The sequence below is a fragment of the Rhinichthys klamathensis genome, unplaced genomic scaffold (genome assembly GCF_029890125.1).
Source record: "Rhinichthys klamathensis goyatoka isolate OS25496 unplaced genomic scaffold, OSU_Roscu_1.1 h1tg000100l_1, whole genome shotgun sequence".
Lineage (NCBI taxonomy): Eukaryota > Metazoa > Chordata > Actinopteri > Cypriniformes > Leuciscidae > Rhinichthys > Rhinichthys klamathensis.
This window is the reverse complement of record NW_026606639.1, coordinates 949495-968506: the sequence shown is the minus strand read 5'-3', so window position 1 is coordinate 968506 and position 19012 is coordinate 949495. Positions and strand designations below refer to the sequence as shown.

At 37.0% G+C, this 19012-nt stretch overlaps 2 protein-coding genes across 6 annotated transcripts; one reads left to right on the top strand and one right to left on the bottom strand.

Moving 5' to 3' along the window:
- The first annotated feature begins 3039 nt into the window (after positions 1 to 3039).
- On the top strand, positions 3040 to 4851 carry LOC130086785 (CD276 antigen-like). 4 transcript variants are annotated; one of them, XM_056252979.1, is made up of 3 exons: positions 3040 to 3114; positions 3636 to 3857; positions 4309 to 4851. In XM_056252979.1, the coding sequence occupies exons 1-3, from the start codon at positions 3078 to 3080 to the stop codon at positions 4605 to 4607; spliced, it is 558 nt and encodes a 185-aa protein (XP_056108954.1). In that variant the 5' UTR covers positions 3040 to 3077; the 3' UTR covers positions 4608 to 4851. The 4 variants fall into 4 exon arrangements, with proteins under 4 accessions (XP_056108954.1, XP_056108953.1, XP_056108952.1 ...); XM_056252978.1 differs by having other exon boundaries at positions 3636 to 3908; XM_056252977.1 differs by having other exon boundaries at positions 3636 to 3977; positions 4363 to 4851.
- A 2298-nt stretch (positions 4852 to 7149) lies between these two features.
- On the bottom strand, positions 7150 to 11487 carry zgc:172120 (uncharacterized protein LOC799440 homolog). 2 transcript variants are annotated; one of them, XR_008807259.1, is made up of 5 exons: positions 11327 to 11487; positions 9947 to 10294; positions 8984 to 9259; positions 8034 to 8226; positions 7236 to 7321 (listed from the first exon to the last, which is right to left on the bottom strand). XR_008807259.1 is itself a non-coding variant. In XM_056252974.1 (4 exons), exons 1-4 carry the CDS (start codon positions 11367 to 11369, stop codon positions 7179 to 7181), a joined length of 810 nt encoding a protein of 269 aa, XP_056108949.1. In that variant the 5' UTR covers positions 11370 to 11487; the 3' UTR covers positions 7150 to 7178. The 2 variants fall into 2 exon arrangements, 1 of the variants encoding a protein (XP_056108949.1); XM_056252974.1 differs by lacking the exon at positions 8034 to 8226 and having other exon boundaries at positions 7150 to 7321.
- Between the last annotated feature and the right edge of the window lie 7525 nt (positions 11488 to 19012).

The following is a 19012-nucleotide window of genomic DNA, read 5'->3' as shown; positions in this document are numbered from 1 at the left end:
AAAAAGGTTCCCGACCCCTGTACTAGATCAAAGCTCTGCATTCTTTCAGGTCATAAAACCATGGCAAGCAGAGGCCTGGTTTTCTTACTTTGGGGGTTGTCGTATACACCTTGGCATCTTGTTTTGTGGTTGGTAAGGGGTTTTATAGATTATTTGTTAAATATAACAAATACTTGTGTCTGATTTGTCTCAGTCGTTACATTGGACTGCGCCTGATCAAAGTTTGTTACCGCTTTGGCTGTTGTTGACTGTGCATGAACATTCTTATATTTGCTGACTGTTGTTCTGTCTACCCTGTATTCAGTGCAGCCCGCCCCCTTGTGCTGATCTAATATGCTAATTTTGGTGTACTTGAGCTGGCAGCTCAGCGGTCTAGCTGTGAGCTGTCTAGCATTACTATCAGCTGTGAGCACTCCTAGCGGTGTCACTATTGGTATGAATTGTGTGCTGTACTCCATTATTGGTGTAAGCCCTGTTTCTTCGGGCTGATCTTTACCATTCTCACGGGGGGGTGTATACAGTTCCCACAGCATCAAGCTGACGCAATGTTGAAGTGACCGCTCTCGAAAGAGAATGTCTCTGGTTACTGTTGTAACCTCGGTTCCCTGAGAGACGGGAACGAGACATTTGGGTAAGCCGCCGTGCTCACTGCTCGATCAGCTGAGCAAGCGTTCAGGCTTGTCTGAAGCCCGAAGGCTCATCAGTATTTGCATGACAATTGGCCAGTTGTTTTTTCTGGCATTATCCTATAAGGCAGGGATTCCCAAAGTGTGGTACGCGCACCCCCAGGGGTACGCGAGCTGCCACCAGGGGGTGCGCGAGAGGAAAAATGTTATGGCGGTCTGTTTTGTAAGTGGGATTTTTTGCCATACAATAAAATAAAAACCATGAACAGTAAACATTTCCTTTGTAATCGCTTTTATTTTAAATTAAAAAAACTATAATTTATTAGTTTTTGATAGAAACGTTAAAAACAGCTGCTGTCTTCTACGCACTGCTCTGCACTGCAGCCGCTAACGTGACAAATGTGCTTTCGCGTGTTGGCTGGCGCTGAGCCAGTGCTGTCATATATCACAACCATTGAGTGTTTTCAACCACGTAATGTTTATTTTAGGTTTCAGACATTTAAATACACATAAGTACTAGCAAAACAATGATTTTGATTTTGCTGATTTCTATGGAAGCGGCAATATTAATCCTTTTCATTATAATAAGACGACACGTTGTATTCAAATCAGATACACATTGTGTACGTAGCTTCACATTTTACCCTATTCTTCTCCCAGTTCACCGGCCTCTTACTTTCATGTATTTCGTGAGAAGTGGAGGAATTGACGTCACGTGTTGTAAATCCAACAGATCCGATTCTCTGAACTGTGGCACAAACTAACGATCGTTATGAAGGCGTTTGAACAATAAAACACATCCACTTGCACATATTTGACAATCGGAATCTCAGTGTTTAATGCTATAGCTAATACATTTGTGAATATTTTTGATAAAAAGGAAAAATGACATAAAAGCAGAACATCATTCATTCAGCGCTGTGTTGTGGTTGCGCTGTGTCACGTGACAAGGAATGACGCGTCACCATGGAAACATTAAAGTGACAAGTTCTAAATAACGGTCGCCTTGAAAAACTCACGCTGTGGGGTCAGTTAAAATATTTTAAACTTACGTGTGAAAGGGTTAAAAGTGAAAACTTGTGCGTAGCTTTGTTGCATTATATTGAAACTTTGTTGATATTGTTATTGTCATGAGTGTTCTGGTTATTAGCGCATGTTTAAACATGCGTCTTTATAAAACAAAAGCGATAAAACAAAGCTTTGTTGCATTTTTTTTTGAAGTGGGGATTGGGGGTGCGCCAACCGGGTTGGGACATAGAAGGGGGTGCGCAGGAAAAAAGTTTGGGAACCGCTGCTATAAGGTTTCAGAAATTTTGGAGAAGGGGAAGAGTTCCCGCAGCGTCAAGCTGACGCAATGTCTCGTTCCCTCCTCTCAGTCCCTTTAAACTGTTGCTCTCTGTCTCATCCTGACAGGCATCCTGTCACCATAAACTCGCCTGTCAATTATATTGTCACAGTTAAAATCCTCCACATTTCACTTAATTTCATTCCCTGCTGTACCTGATCTTCACCACTTTTTCACGGCAGGATTGTATACAGTTCCCAAAGCATCACTTCGCAATGTTGAAGTGACCACTCTTGAAAAGGAACGTCTCTGGTTACTGTTGTAACCTCGGTTCTCTGTGATGGATCAATGTTATTATTATTATTATTATTATTTTACTCCACCTGTTTTTTTTTGTTTTTTTGCTATTTAGTTATATTTTGTTATTTGTTTTAAATCAGTTGTTTTGATGTATTATGTTTGATACAGTTCAGGGTTTTGTTCTACAATATCCTGCCATAATTGTCAAACTTTAAATAAAACTAAACTAAACTAATAATAATAAAACAAGCAAATCAGTGTCTTTAGGATTACTAATGCTGCTGTTACTAATAATTCGCTTATACTACTATACTTTTGTGAAGAAAAAGTACATACTTTTGAGTGTGTAGCAAAAGAGTAGGCTATAGTTAATATTTTATAGTGATTTGCATAATTAGTCAACGCTGTAGGCTACTTGGTTTATTGTGCTAGGAAAATAAGATCCGGCAAGTTTGATGTGTTATTGCGTTAATAAATTACGATGGTTGGTTTCCCATCACATTGCAGTTTGAAGTTGCAGTTTGATTAGCCTACACTAAACTTGTTGGTGGAATTGTTTAACCAGAACACACACACAGTTATGCTGTTAATGTCCTAAAAATGCACTGCTAACAAAGCCCATTTCATGTTGATTTTTACATTATTAAAAATAATAAACGTACAATGTAAACTAATGTGTTCTAAGTTGGAGTCACCAGCTGCATGCTCTGGACTGGACATATTTGCTTGTGTCTTCTTAATGGTTTACTTAGCGTCTGTAGAAACCAGGCTGCCTCTGATAACACCAGCAACGAATTTAACGATCGTGACACGTGTTGCTACAAAAAAAAAAGAAAAAAAGAAATGATCGCAGTCTCATCTCAAAGATGTTTCTTTTATGTTGCACGTGGATCGTCGGTGCTGGTAAGAAAAGCTTATTTATAATAGAATGTTTTAACGTATAATTATTATGAAGTAAATCCTTAGCCTACATACGAGAGTCATTTCACCATTAGTTTTCAAGCAGTTGCATCTGGTAGCTTAGAAATTAGAATAAACCTTTGATACATTATTTTGCATTGCAGGCTATGCATACCAATATTTATTAAACACTTTTCATAATGTTTGTTTTTAAATGTGGTATTCGTATTAGGGGTTGTAATGTTTATAAGGTACTCTTAAGTATAAAGATGATATTTTTGTCATCTGATTATTGATGTCGAGATATTAAAAGTTTTGATTAACTAATTATGTTAAAGTGAATCCCTTGAGTGAGATCCCATTAAGTGGCATGCTGTTGATGGTGTTTGTATCATGTAATGTAGGCTACTGTTGGTCATAATAGTGATTCAACCCTGAATACAAGCTACAAAATCTTTATTTTTATTTTGTGTAAATGAGAACAAATCTTACATTAAACTTAAAGTCAGACCACATTCTTTTAGCCTCTTTTAGGGTGAATGTTCCTGACAAGTTTTTGGTGGCGATCCGGGGTCGTCCAGCTGTACTAGCCTGTGAGTTCACACCAGATCCTGACCTGTCCAGCTTGGTGCTTACCTGGCAACGGGACTCACGTGTTGTCCACAGCTTCTATTATCAACAGGACCAACTGGACCGCCAGAGTCCAGAATACCATAATCGGACATCATTGTTTATTTCAGAGATTGGTAAAGGAAATGCCACCCTTAGAATAAATTCAGTTGGACCTAAGGATGTGGGTCAGTACCTGTGCCTAGTGAGCAATGCTAAAGGGACGGGAAAAGCTCAGATAGAGCTGGACTACGGGGGTATGCTGTACTTAAAATAAACAGAAATAATTTTTTATGCCTTGTTATTATTAAAGCTTGGAAAAGAAAAGAACGTTTTAAACTTCAATGGTGACTTCAGTATGTTAACTGATACGCAGTATATCTTATATACAATTATCTGTAGCCTATTTGAATATGTTTAGATTTGTTTAGTCAAATGCCTGTAACAGTAATACATATAAGACAGCTTATTAAGTACAGAATTATGGAGAAAAGGACATTCTTTAGGATATTTTTAAAACGACTAAAAGTTACTGTTGGTGTATCTTTGCTTCCTGAGGATACTAAATGAACTCTCTATGTTTCTCAGCTCTTTACTCTGAGCCCAGGTTAGGCATCCATGTAAACTCCTCTGCATTGACAGTGCAGTTTGAGACAGAGGGATTCCCCAAACCTGAGGTGATCTGGCTGGATGAACATGGCCAGAACCTCAACTATCACCTGGAGCTCCATGACCAGTCAAAAGATGGGCTTTATTTAGTCAAGAGCAGCTATGAGGCCCAGAAGCCGGCGGTTAATGTCACATTTACACTAAAGAACCACCTCCTGAACCAGAAACTTCAGAGACCCATGTTCCTCAGCTATGGTAAAGACCCTCTTTCACTCTGAACTAAGTGCATGTCAGAAGGTATTCACTGGGGTTAGTGAAGTAAAATTGTGATATTAAAATTCAGACCTATTCACCATGAAAATGGAAGTATAATAGTCATAATAGCCATGATTTATCCATAATGAACGTATAGGCTGAATATAATAAGATGTTCACAGTCTCTGTGAAAGTGACATTGAATTAAGTGCTATATGACATGTGAGAGGCTTTGTGAATTCATTACAATTCTGCAGGCACATTTTCAGTGTGTTATTTTAATAAGAATAATAGTCCATTGACTATCAAGGAAAAAAAACACTTCTCACATCACCTCATAATAAAAGAATGAAACAGTATATTTTTAAACCAGTTTTCCTAGGAACAGTTGACATCAGATAATAAACTTAGATCTGTTGTCTTAATCACGCTTTCATAGAGACAACCACAAATGGAGGAAATTAACTCAATGTCTTTTCTTTAAACCAAGTTTTTCCTTTCAACCAAAGCAGAAATGGAAACGTTGATCAGCCCATAGTGTTTTAACACAAGTTTTACTTGCTCAACCAGCAGTGAGTAAAAAATCTGATGAAATTACTGCTACATGTTGTATTGATGCAAAGATGATGGATATAATGTTTAACCATACTTAAATAAGCTAACATGAGGAAGAACAGATGCTGGGTTGTTGTAATTTCTTCTAAAAAATAGTGTGTGGGAAAAAGCAGCCAGCATCAGATTACTCGCAATGATTATGTTACACAGTCAACTAGTACAACTAGTTCGGTTTGAAAACCTAGTTTGAGCAGTAACTGTCGTTCAAGTTACTTTGTGTCATTGATTTTGTAAGGCTGGAAGCACGCTGCTATTTTGAACCAATAATCGGAACAAAAGGCAGTTGAAGGATGGCGTGTATAATTCAAATATTTATCTGACTCCAATATAATTCATCTGACTCCATTAAAGTTGTTGTTAATCTTTGACCTCTTATTCTTTAAAGGTAAAGGTCTTTCTTAGAACTGATTGGAAAACGTAGGATTTAACCTGAACGTTTAGATAACGAAAGTTATAAACACTTTAGCTTTTAACAATCAGTCATAAAAGGAACGATTTTTAAAGCCTTAACACTTGTATTATCTGAAGCTTGATTTCAATTTGGTGCTAAATCCTCTAAACCCATTTTTAATAATAATAATAATTTTGGTTTGAGGTAGAATCGATGCTTTATATCCAGTAATATTATTGATTTGATTGCATTGACACTATCAGATGCGAACTGAACTGAGCTAGATGATGACATCACTGTTTTCTCCAGATGCTTTATAGCGGAATTGATGATTGATGAACTTTGCAGTTATTGAACTGAACTGGATCAACACTGAATTGACTTCAGCTGAACAATGACACTGTTGTCTTTTTAGAGCTGCTTTACAGCAGAATTCTGTTTGCACCATTGATGTCACTTTCCTGTTTGTTTTTTTTCTTTCAGTTTCAAATAAGGCTGGAGGGAAGATGGCAGCAATAATTTCTCTGTCAATAATAAGCGTCATTCTTTTTGCTGTTGTGATGCTTTTACGATTTAAAAAAACAATAAAACCCCATATTTGAACCTCGTCCGCTTTCCGTAAATATATTGGTTTCCATTGAGCTGTCTGGAAAGAGATTCCCATCTGCTAAGCAACACATATTTAATGAGAATAAAATTGCATAAAAGCAATGTTATCATCCTCACAAACCCTTAAAACCACAAATATTGTTTATGGTCCATGATTATGCAGTCTACTTGCGTAAAACAGTTCAATTCATCAAGGCTGTTGCCTATGCTGTCATCATGGCAGTATCCTCCCAACTTATTGCTAGTTGCACAGAAGTCTATAGATTACAGAGAATTGCTGTGTCAACAATGACAACACCAGAAGAAAATCCCTTAAACGGTGAACAGTTGATACTGTAAACACTGGGTTTCTAAGGGAATCTAGATTCTTATTATTGAAAGGTGCAAGGGCAGTAATGATGTTTGGCTTGGGTTTGTAATGAATGGATGGGCCAGCTCTTGCATGTTACACAAAAGGTAAATGCTCCATATTTGCACAAGCATCCAGTACAAACTTCAAAATATGCAGAAGTTTAGTGTATTACTTATGTCAAGGTAAGCACAATATTAAATCAATTGTCTATTCATACCATACAGAATCATGATTATTGCAGTAGTTAAAATATTAAATATTAAGTTGAAAATTCAGTGTGTGAGTAAATTCCCCCTGTTGTTAAATTTCATATGACAGATTGTTGCACAAAAACAAATACACAACAGAAAAATAAATAAGCAGTGAATACAAAGAAATGACTTTCGGCACACCCATAAACTCCCTCTTACAGTCTCTTTTTTGTTGGCATGTGTGTAAATTGTAAATACATCTGCTCATTCAAGCATTCTTGCGTAAACTGACGTTAACTAAAGAATTTGATTGTATGTACACTGAACAGACATTTGCTCTGCTTGGGTTTCACATGGCCAGTGATGTATGAGCACAGCAATGCAACGAGTCGAAACATGCATGCAAAGCCTTAGCCACAGCTTCAAACAGGAATCATTAATTGACATGGTTCACAATCACAGCTGAAGGTCTCCACTTGTTTCGTCTACGCACAAACCAAATTATAGCAATGACCAGAAAAACGCAAACCACGGACAGGACAAGAGCGATGGTGCCTTGATTTGCAGTTTTGTCCTTATCTGAAACAGAAAAAGAAGCTTTGCTTAATGTGGTAAGTGCTTCAGAATGTGTCGAATGCACTATTAAATCCAGATTGAGATGGATATTATACATTGTATCTCACAATATAAAAAAAAGCATTTAAGATTAATAATAAAAAGCCTTCAAAAAGCTTTCAAACCCTGAAATTCAATATATGGATATATTGGAGGTGTACAATCAGTCACTCAGATGACAAGACAACTAACCAAAACCATTTATGCTGGTATATTTGTGAATAAACTTGTTCACATTCTGTAATCACAATGTGACACACTGAATATCATGTCTGAGTTTACAGTTGATTTTTTTTTTTTTTGGTTTTGTTTGTTTAAAATGCCATCTACTGTGTTCTTCTGTCCACTAGTTAACCTTTAGAAATGTATGTCCGTTAAAGTAGAAATTCTCTGGAGCTCCACTAATGGAAAATTCTTGTAACTAGGTTACAGAGGCTTCTGCACAAATATTTGACAAGGAAAAACAGGCCACTCATGTATAAAGTTAGATTACAGTCTTATGATAATGGCAAATGGCTTCCATGATTTCATGTAAGGCACAATGCTTCTGTTGAAAGATTTTAATGATATTTTAGGGAAAAAACAAACTGCTATAATTAGTGTTTCCAAACCCTGTTCCTGGAGACCCACCAATGCTACACCCACATTAATCCAGATATTTGAAAATAATGCTTACCTATCCACCTTACTGTGCATGCATTTCAGAAAGATATGATTCCTTTCACATTATATAGTTTATCTTAGTGTGGACCAATGTGTAGAGAAAAAGATGCAGCTGGTAGTACAGACTCCAAGAGCTCAAATTGATGGGTCAGAAAAGGGAGACATTTAAAATGTGTTCTGTTGGTGTGACTTCAATAGGCCAATTCCTAAACCAAACCACTAGGAGTTAAATCAGAAATGATAATGATAGTTCAAATCAATAACCCATAGGCTAACCCTAAACCTAACCTTTAAATATTATTGGTTGATAGGCGTGCTGATCCATGAACAACTTATACTTGGGTAAATTATGTCTAATAATTAAAGTATGTCTGATCTTAATCTTGACAAACCATTTTAAAAAACACTGAATCATTCTCAGTTTAAATACTATTAAATAGCTGTTAATTACCTTCTGGGTTATGAATAATGGGTGCAGCCAAAATTAAATCTCAGTAAACAGCACTGCAGTTTATTTTAGCTTATTTACCAACATCCAAGCCTCTTTAAATTACATAATACTTAGATAAATGTAGTTTGCTTTGGGTTTTTCTACATTAGGCAAAAGTGCGCAATTATGCGCAATCACCTCCATGACTCACATAAACCATTGTACACACCTTTCTCATTTATCAAGTTTTTATCAGCTATGCAATTCCAATGGTCTTACATCGGTTTTATAACTGGAAAAGTCAAGTCTGTAGATGAATCAATTGAATCACTGTTCTATTATTTCCGTATTTTTTTGTGGTGTGGAAATCCAACCTAATGTAGACAAAGGAGTTCTGTGTTGTTAAATAGCATGAAAATGATGCCAACAAATCACTTGAGACAAGTCAAACATGCCTTAAATGCATAGAGTAACGGATGACATTCCTCTAACCGCCACCTCCTCACACACACTTTGCACACAGAAAGTCATACCATAGCTGAGGAACACGGGTCTCTGAAGGTTCTGGTTCAGGAGGTGGTTCTTTAGCGTAAATGTGACATTAACCGCCGGCTTCTGGGCTTCATAGCTGCTCTTGACTAAATAAAGCCCATCTTCTGTCTGGTCATGGAGCTCCAGGTGATAGTTGAGGTTCTGGCCATGTTCGTCCAGCCAGATCACCTCAGGTTTGGGGAATCCCTCCGTCTCAAACTGCACTGTCAATGCAGAGGAGTTTACATGCATGCTTAACCTGGGCTCAGAGTAAAGAGCTGAGAAAGAAACACATAATCAGCTGTGTTGTATTGAAATATACTGAAGTAAAATTGTTTTAACCACTAAAGTAATCTTCTAGCTTATAAAATGTATTTTACAGCAAAGCATAACTAGGACACTGTTCACTGGAAATCACACTTTATATATTTCAAGGCTTTTCATGACCATGGGAAACATGAAACATGATGCAGCAAAACCACTCAATTCTCAGGATACCTAATCCTCAAACAAAAATAAACTTAACAATAAAGTGAAACAGGAAGATGAATAGCTAATTTGTTTATGTTTACTCTGTATCAAATGAAAATGAACCAATTCATAAAAGCCGAGCTGTACGCTATTGAATCACAAATGATTATTTTGTCAATTAGACTACACTGGAATTGGAGGTCAGTAAATTCAGTAAATACTTTAAATTCAGTAGCAGTGTTAAAGAAAAGTACAGGAATCACTGAGCATTTTCGTATGGTGATCCGTCCACATTGATGGAAGAATGCATATGCAGGAACAGTTAATGCAACGAAACGTCATTTGGTTGCTAATATATATATATATATATATATATATATATATTATTATTATTTACAATGGAACTGATTCTGAATAGGAACCAGTTCTCAGTTCCAAAACTTACATTAATCACTGGATTTACTTTTCCAAAACCATAAAAAAAAGACACATACCTCCATAAGTCACTTTCATCGAGGCTTTTCCTGTTCCCTTTGCATTGCTCACTATGCACAGGTACAAGCCTGCATCCTTTGGTCTAACTTCTGCAATTCTAAGAGAGGCATTTCCTTTATGAAGCTCTGAAATAAAAAGTGACGTCCGATTGTGGAATTCTGGACTCTGTCTGTCCAATTGGTCCTGCTGATAATAGAAACTGTGGACAACCTGCGAGTCCTCCGATCGTTGCCAGGTAACCACCAAGTTGGAGAGGTCAGGATCAGGTGTGAACACACAGCCCAGTACAGCTGAACCACCCCGGATTGCCAGCAGATGCTTATCAGTGACAATCACTTCAAATGAGGCTGAAAAGAGGCAGCAAGAAGAATTTAGAGTTGCTTGAAGAAACACTGCTGGTTACCCAAAGGGGTCATTATCATGAGAAATCAAGTTTTCCTTCATATTTAATATATTCCTTCATACATTCGCTATAGCAACTATTTATAACATAATGAAATATTTCATATTTAAATGTCACTTGGGAAATTTTTTTTTTTTTAGAATGATGCTTTATCCAGCCTTGTAATATCTTGGACTCAACTCTGTATATAAGCATCAATCAATGGTGGTATGAGTTTAGGGTGCTTTATTGTTCATAATTTGAAATTCAAATGTTTATCTAATGGGAGGACTGTAAGTTGTAAAGGAATAAAAAATGTAAATAAAGTTTAAGAGATCAAGTCTGTTTAGTAGAAGAAAGAAGAACCATTTCCATTTATTCCATCAACCATTTATTTTAAATACACAGCTGTCAAGAAATTCAGTCTATAGTTTGCCTTTTAAATTATATATGTTTTGATGTGCAGTCTTTAATTGCACTGACTTAAGTAATAGCTACCTTCTAGGCTATACCCTGTAATTTTTCAGAACAAGGACTTTAGTGAAAAAACACTTCCGTGGCCTTGTGTGCCCTTACGAAAAAGAAGTTTGAAAGAAAGAAGTGTGCTATTAGTATACTTATTTTAAATTAAAAATAAGAAAGTATACTTTCAGTCTACTTTTTATGTATCTCTCAGAAATATACTTAAAATTGCACTTAAAGTATACTTGACTTATACTGACAGAAAAGTTATGCATACAAGTATGCTGTAGCTTATATGGCCTATAATTATCTTTTTATCGAGATATACTTAAAGTATAATTAAGTTCGCTTTGCTTGTAGTATTTTCTAGCTAGCGCTATTTCACCCACAAAGAAAGCACGAGTATCTAAAAGTTTTTTTTAGAAAAGTCATTGTTCTTGATTTTGAATGTTATGCTGTATGCACGGTGACATATCGCATCAGACAGCTTTATTATAACGCCCTGCGATTTATATTAAATGTAAGTAAGTCTTACCCACAACAAGAGCATCCGCGAAGCACAAAAGAAGCCAAAGCATCCTCGCAGGGGAGTCAGGAACATGGTTTAAATAACGAATCAGTTCAGTTTAGCGTTGATCCCATGCAAGTCAGAAATAAAATGTATTCATTAAGCTATATTCTACTTCACGGTTTACGTGATATCTCAAGCCATAGTTAGAATCTCAAGCGAAGTATAGGATTTATCAAATTCCCTTTGCAGATATGCGTCCACTCCCCTGCAAGTTACAAAGCTTCCACCTGGCTGCAGGTTACAGCCATACAGCGGTGCTGAGCGCAAGAGAGGGGCGTAATAGGAAGTGGGCGTAATTTAAAGGGGGGCGTGACTTGAAGTTGTGGCACACACATTTTAATGATTTGCTAAATGAATTGTTAGTACAAGAAATTATTAACCAAATGCAGGAAATGAATCATTACTGGTTCACCATGATTCTCATCTAGATGATGCTGCAACCAAGGATTTGATTTTACTTCCTTCATGGGAGTCAGGGCACTGGATTATATGTGTATGTTATTTTTTTCCCATATGTTAGCCTGGTATGCATAATGTACTTGTACTTTTTGGTTGTTATACCCATAATTACACTAGTGCGCATTATGGACTCTCGATTGGTGCAATTCTCAAGGATGCGCCAACATTTTGGCCATCGAAAATTTCAGCTGAAATCCTAAATTTCAGGATAAAAGTCACAAACTAAGCGGACATATCATGTTGTATGGTTTATAATAATAATTCATCACATTTATATAGCGCTTTTCTGGACACTCAAAGCGCTTTACATAGAAGGGGGGATCTCCTCAACCACCACCAATGTGCAGCATCCACCTGGATGATGCGACGGCAGCCATATTGCGCCAGAACGCCCACCACACACCAGCTTACTGGTGGAGAGGAGACAGAGTGATGAAGCCAATTGGTATATATATATGGGGATGATTAGGAGGCCATGATGGACAGAGGCCACTGGGCAAATTTGGCCAGGATGCCGGGGTTACACCCCTACTCTTTCGAAAGACATCCTGGGATTTTTTGTGACCACAGAGAGTCAGGACCTCGGTTTAACGTCTCATCCGAAGGACGGTGCTCAATTGACAGTAGTATAGTGTCCCCATTACTATACTGGGGCGTTAGGACCCACACAGACCACAGGGTGAGCACCCCCTGCTGGCCTCACTAACACCTCTGGTTAGCACCTCACCTGGTTTTCTCAGAAGGTCTCCCATCCAGGTACTAACCAGGCTCAGCCCTGCTTAGCTTTAGTGGGCAACCTGTCTTGGGCTATATACAGGGTGATATGGCTGCTGGGTTTAGGTTTGTTGGTAGCCAGCCTATTATCTAAACTTTGAAAGTTCTTTTGAGGTCGTGTCTGCTACACACATCAACATACTGTGTTTTAAAACAAGATGATGTTAAGTCACACTAATGGAAGGAAATTACTTTTTACCTTTGTAAAGTATTTTAAGAGTAGTAGAATTTAATGATATAGTTATTCAGACCAAAGCTAATATACATGTATAAATTATTTTTTACATTTTTTGTCAAGAATTATTTTTTTTCCTGTACATCGGTAATTTCTAATGTCATGTTCTTTTACAGATCCTCAAGCCAAAGTCAAAGGAGATTTTCTAACCCTGTAGACTTTGGACATGGGAGTTAAATTCAGATTTTCGTGTTTAGCACATTTCTATTTCTACTGTTCTGCATTCATACATGCGTGTGTTTGGAGTTCATAGTAACACAAATGGATGTCTGTGTTCTTATGTATACCAGCTTGTTTTATTTTGTAATGGTCTTTACTTCATTTTAAATGAACTGGCTATACATTCTTTTTTTTTTTTCACAGGTGGAGCAGTGATGGTAGTACTTTCATTCAACTGCATGAACCGAAATGTGTTGTGCATTATGAAATATATGGTGGATCTGTTTGAGCTCATACTTTTATGTTTCAGCCATGGTTTTCAGTATTATATAATTATTATTCAGTCATAGTCAAGTCATCTTCATTTATATAGCGCTTTTAACAATGTAGATTGTTCCAAAGCGGCTCTATAGTGATAAACAGACAATTTAAATAATAGTAAATAAATCATAGTAAAACCAAACCACTGGCTCTAACATTTTTATTGCAATATGATAAATGATGTCTTTATTTACATGTGACTGCCCGTGAATAAATCATATTTTTTATTGTTGTATTACTTTAGAAAACTGGCAAATCACATTTCTCCCGGCCATTGGAACATGTCTGTACTGACAGATTTGGAGGTGCAGCTCTTTGCTAGTAAACTTTTCATATCTGTAGTAGTATTAAGAAAGAATGCAGTACACAGTTGTCACATAACCCACTGAGGGTGAATTGAGTAAATCAAGTGCATGTTTTTAACAAAACTTTAAACAAACAAAGACTTTAATTAAACAACACAAAAAACTAATCACCGGATGTGAAAGCTATATACTGTTGTATATGGTCTAATTGTACATGGTGTAATCAGTCCAGGGAGGTGCATGATGGGAAATGAAGTTCAGTATTCAGGTGACGGTGTCCTTCGGCGATCGGAGAGAGCCACGGATGTGCGATCTATGACACCGATAATGTTTTTGCTACTCCTGTTTAAGGCTGCTCTTAGCTTTTCTGCACTTATCTGTGCTGTGCTGTTATGTCTTTAATTTTTTTAACTTTGTAGTTCTGTAAAGCACTTAGGTCAGTCATTGGCTGTTATAAAATGTGCTAAATAAAATCAATGAAAAAAGTGTTGTGTTCTTGGGATATATATATATATATTTTATGTTAGATAAACATTTTGCTAATTTAGGCTAATAGAAACAAATAAATCCAACTAAACACTTGTGGGAGAGTGGAGTATGTGACTATTAAATTACATTTATCTTCTCCCAAATGTGGTTGGAGTGGATGCCTCACTAATCTCAGAGCACATTTGTTATCTTGTTTTTCCTCTAGTGTGAGAAGTCACATGGCTGGTTTTAGAGTACTACTCTTTTCTATTTCATTAAAATAGCTTAATGCATAGCCTATCACATGAAGGTTGAGTATATCCAATATTACAGTCAATATTCCATTTAAATTTTCAATATAAAAAAAAAATTACAACTGGCCTGTTGGAGTAGCCTTTGCTTTTACATTTACGTACAAAAAGGGCAGATTAGGTACCTAGTCTTATTATTTTTATTTCATAAATTAATCAGATGATTTAGATTAATTCACAAAAAACACACATGTTACTGCGGTGGACAAAAAATAAACGGGTGCACAGATAGTAAGCTTTCACATTGCCTTTTAAGTCTAGTAATTTACATAATCATATAGCAGACGTTTTTGTCCAAAGCGGCTTTAAACGTGAGGAAAACAACGAAACTGTTCATCGTAATAAAGAGAAAATAATACACAAAGTTTCAACAGTTTGAAATGTGGCGGAGAACATGATTATGGGCAATGTGGAGAGGGGGTTGAACCCAAATGTTGTAATTGTGGAGGACCACACAGTGCAGCGTTTCTAGGGTGTAAAGCCCAAAAACAAGCTACGGAAGCAATGAAACTCAAAACAGTACAGAATATATCATATGCTCAAGCAGTCTAGCAAGTACAAGTGACTAATGGAAATTTGAGGGAAAATAACATAACCCAGTCTAAAGATAGGCTACTTGTAGTCATAAGTGTCTTGAGGACGGAAACATGCTTGTGGTAAACAAAATTAATTTTGTATAGCTTTTATAGCAGAAGTCATTAATTGTTCAGCTCAAACAGACAAAAGAACAGAAAAGCTGAAAATGATTATATCTGCAGCTGCCCGACATCTGGGTATTACTGAAATTTCAGTAGAACAGATTCAAAACTGAAGGAACAGCAGATCCTTTGGGAAGTCAAAGAGGTAAAAATAAAATATGACAATTTTACAGCGGAATGGCTGAATTTTGATTGCGAATGGACAAGAATTGAAAAGATTTGTTTATCAGCTAGCAGTTTTACCAGATATTATATGTATTCAGGAGACTTGGCTTCGTCCACAATTAAATTTTAGCATTCCTGGCTACAAGTTGGGTAGAAAGGATAGAGTTGTTACAAACGGTGGAGGATGTGGGACATTTGTTAAAGATGGGGTGGCTTTTAGAGAAATAATAATAGATGCTCCAGGGGAATGTGTGATTGTAGAGGTGTAGACACAGGGAGGGAGATTAAAGGTGGTAAACTTTAATAATCCTTGCAATTAGTTAATATTAGATGAACTAATCTAATATTCTAATACAATAAGAATCAAGGCTGGGGACAATTTGATATGGTGTGGGGATTTTAATGCACATAATTCACTTTGGGGAAGTTTAAGCACAGATAATAATGGAAGGCTAGTAGAAGATTTTATGGAGGAATATGTTTTAGTGTGTTTAAATAATGGAAAGGGTATAGATATAAGGGATTCATCAACTTCTTGTATAGATCTAACAATAATCTAGAGCAATAGCTTTAGAATGTCAGTGGGAAGTTCTAGAGCAATCAACATTGGGAAGTGATCACTTTCCAATAACATGTGATGTTGGTTTGGAAATTTATCAACAAAATAAAATAATGCAAAATAGATGGCGGTTTGATAAAGCTGATTGGGATAAATTTAACAGTTTTTGTATTGATGGAATGGAGAATTATAGCTTAGAAGATGATATAGACTTGTGTTCTGACAGATTAAATACAATTATTATAAATGCAGCTGAAGAATCCATTCCTAAATCAGAAGGTAAAGGCAGGTTGAAAATTGTTCCATGGTGGAATGACGAATGCACTAAAGCCGTTAAAAGTTAGAAATAAGGCTTTTAGAGAGCTAAAGAAAACCTTAATACCCATAACTTTAATTATACATCAGAGGAAATGGGCACAGGCAAGGAAGATAATAAAGCAAGCTAAAAGGAAGTATTGGCAATCATTCTGCTCCACAATAGGAAGGGAAACCTAACTTGGAGAAGTATGATGTGTCCTTAAAAAGATGGTTGCTGTGTATAGAACTCAGAATATTCCAGTCATGAAGGGAAAACAGCAGTGACGCAAGAAGATAAAGCGGAAATGTTAGCTTCCACCTATCAAAAGGCACAGATAACCTAGGAATAAATTATGAGTGAAGGAGGGAAGAAATTTTAAAGCAACATCAAGATATATATATATATTTTTTAAACTGATAGTCAAACAGCTCTGGATGCTGCCTTTAATATGTGGGAACTTAAAGGAGTATTAATGAGGGTTAGAAGTATGCTCCTGGAAAAGATAGAATTAGCTATATTATGATTAAACAGATGGATGAAGTAATACTTAAAGTAATATTGGATTTTTTCAACAAAATTTGGATGGAAGGACAACTACCGTTATCCTGGAAACAAGTTATAGTAATCCCTATTCACAAACCAGGGAAAGATTCTGCAATAGCAGGAAATTGTAGGCCGATAGCTCTGACGTCTAACCTCTGTTAAGTAATGGAAAAAATTATCGTTAATCGACTTTATTACGTAATAGAAAGCAAAGGATTAACAGCTCCTTATCAGTATGGTTTTCGACCAGGTAGATCCACCTTAGACCCACTAATAAGATTAGAAACTGATGTTAAAAAGGCTCTAGCAATGAAAGAGGTGTTAGTGGCAGTATACTTTGACATCGAAAAAGCATACGATATGATGTGGAGAAATGGATTGCTATTAAAGTTGCAAAGAATTGAATTGAAGGAAGATTTTATAATTGGGTTTTAAGTTTCTTATTTGGACGATCATTTCAAGTCAAGGTAGGCAATACATTATCTCAGATGGTGAATGGAACACCACAGGGAAGTGCCATAAGTCCTGTATTATTTAACATAATGATCAATGATACAGTATACAGGTCCTTCTCAAAAAATTAGCATATTGTGATAAAGTTCATTATTTTCCATAATGTAATGATAAAAATTAAACTTTCATATATTTTAGATTCATGGCACACCAACTGAAATATTTCAGGTCTTTTATTGTTTTAATACTGATGATTTTGGCATACAGCTCATGAAAACCCAAAATTCCTGTCTCAAAAAATTAGCATATCATGAAAAGGGTCTCTAAACGAGCCATTAACCTAATCATCTGAATCAACTAATTAACTCTAAACACCTGCAAAAGATTCCTGAGGCTTTTAAAAACTCCCAGCCTGTTTCATTACTCAAAACCGCAATCATGGGTAAGACTGCCGACCTGACTGCTGTCCAGAAGGCCATCATTGACACCCTCAAGCAAGAGGGTAAGACAGAAAGAAATTTCTGAACAAATAGGCTGTTCCCAGAGTGCTGTATCAAGGCACCTCAGTGGGAAGTCTGTGGGAAGGAAAAAGTGTGGCAAAAAACGCTGCACAACGAGAAGAGGTGACCGGACCCTGAGGAAGATTGTGGAGAAGGACCGATTCCAGACCTTGGGGGACCTGCGGAAGCAGTGGACTGAGTCTGACGTAGAAACATCCAGAGCCACCGTGCACAGGCGTGTGCAGGAAATGGGCTACAGGTGCCGCACCCCAGGTCAAGCCACTTTTGAACCAGAAACAGCGGCAGAAGCGCCTGACCTGGGCTACAGAGAAGCAGCACTGGACTGTTGCTCAGTTTTGCATGTCATTCGGAAATCAAGGTGCCAGAGTCTGGAGGAAGACTGGGGAGAAGGAAATGCCAAAATGCCTGAAGTCCAGTGTCAAGTACCCACAGTCAGTGATGGTCTGGGGTGCCATGTCAGCTGCTGGTGTTGGTGCACTGTGTTTTATCAAGGGCAGGGTCAATGCAGCTAGCTATCAGGAGATTTTGGAGCACTTCATGCTTCCATCTGCTGAAAAGCTTTATGGAGATGAAGATATGGCACCTGCTCACAATGCCAAAACCACTGGTAAATGGTTTACTGACCATGGTATTACTGTGCTCAATTGGCCTGCCAACTCTCCTGACCTGAACCCCATAGAGAATCTGTGGGATATTGTGAAGAGAAAGTTGAGAGACGCAAGACCCAACACTCTGGATGAGCTTAAGGCCGCTATCGAAGCATCCTGGGCCTCCATAACACCTCAGCAGTGCCACAGGCTGATTGCCTCCATGCCACGCCGCATTGAAGCAGTCATTTCTGCAAAAGGATTCCCGACCAAGTATTGACTATTGAGTGCATAACTGAACATAATTATTTGAAGGTTGACTTTTTTTTTTTTTTATTAAAAACACTTCTTTTATTGGTCGGATGAAATATGCTAATTTTTTGAGACAGGAATTTTGGGTTTTCATGAGCTGTATGCAAAAATTATCAGTATTAAAACAATAAAAGAACTGAAATATTTCAGTTGGTGTGCAATGAATCTAAAATATATGAAAGTTTAATTTTTATCATTACATTATGGAAAATAATGAACTTTATCACAATATGCTAATTTTTTGAGAAGGACCTGTATATCAAGGAATTCATCCAGGAATTAAAACAGCATTATATGCAGACGATGGAGCAATGTGGAAGAGGGGAAGAAATGTTAAATATATAGTGCAAAAAATTCAAGAAGCAATTGAGAATGTAGAGAAATGGTCAGTGGAATGGGGATTTAGATTCTATATATCCAAAACGTGTAGTCAGTTTTTTACTAAAAAGAGGATTGCAGAAATATTAAACTTTACTGATGGG

Excerpts from the sequence above, each read along its gene's own strand:
- LOC130086785 (XM_056252975.1), top strand. The coding sequence starts at position 3,078 with ATGTTTCTTTTATGTTGCACGTGGATCGTCGGTGCTG. Across the intron at positions 3,115-3,635 it reads CACGTGGATCGTCGGTGCTG|CCTCTTTTAGGGTGAATGTT; the intron begins GTAAGAAAAGCT and ends ACATTCTTTTAG. Across the intron at positions 3,978-4,308 it reads GATAGAGCTGGACTACGGGG|CTCTTTACTCTGAGCCCAGG; the intron begins GTATGCTGTACT and ends TATGTTTCTCAG.
- zgc:172120 (XM_056252974.1), bottom strand. The coding sequence starts at position 11,369 with ATGCTTTGGCTTCTTTTGTGCTTCGCGGATGCTCTTGTTGTGG. Across the intron at positions 10,295-11,326 it reads CGCGGATGCTCTTGTTGTGG|CCTCATTTGAAGTGATTGTC; the intron begins GTAAGACTTACT and ends GCCTCTTTTCAG. Across the intron at positions 9,260-9,946 it reads GATGAAAGTGACTTATGGAG|CTCTTTACTCTGAGCCCAGG; the intron begins GTATGTGTCTTT and ends TTTCTTTCTCAG.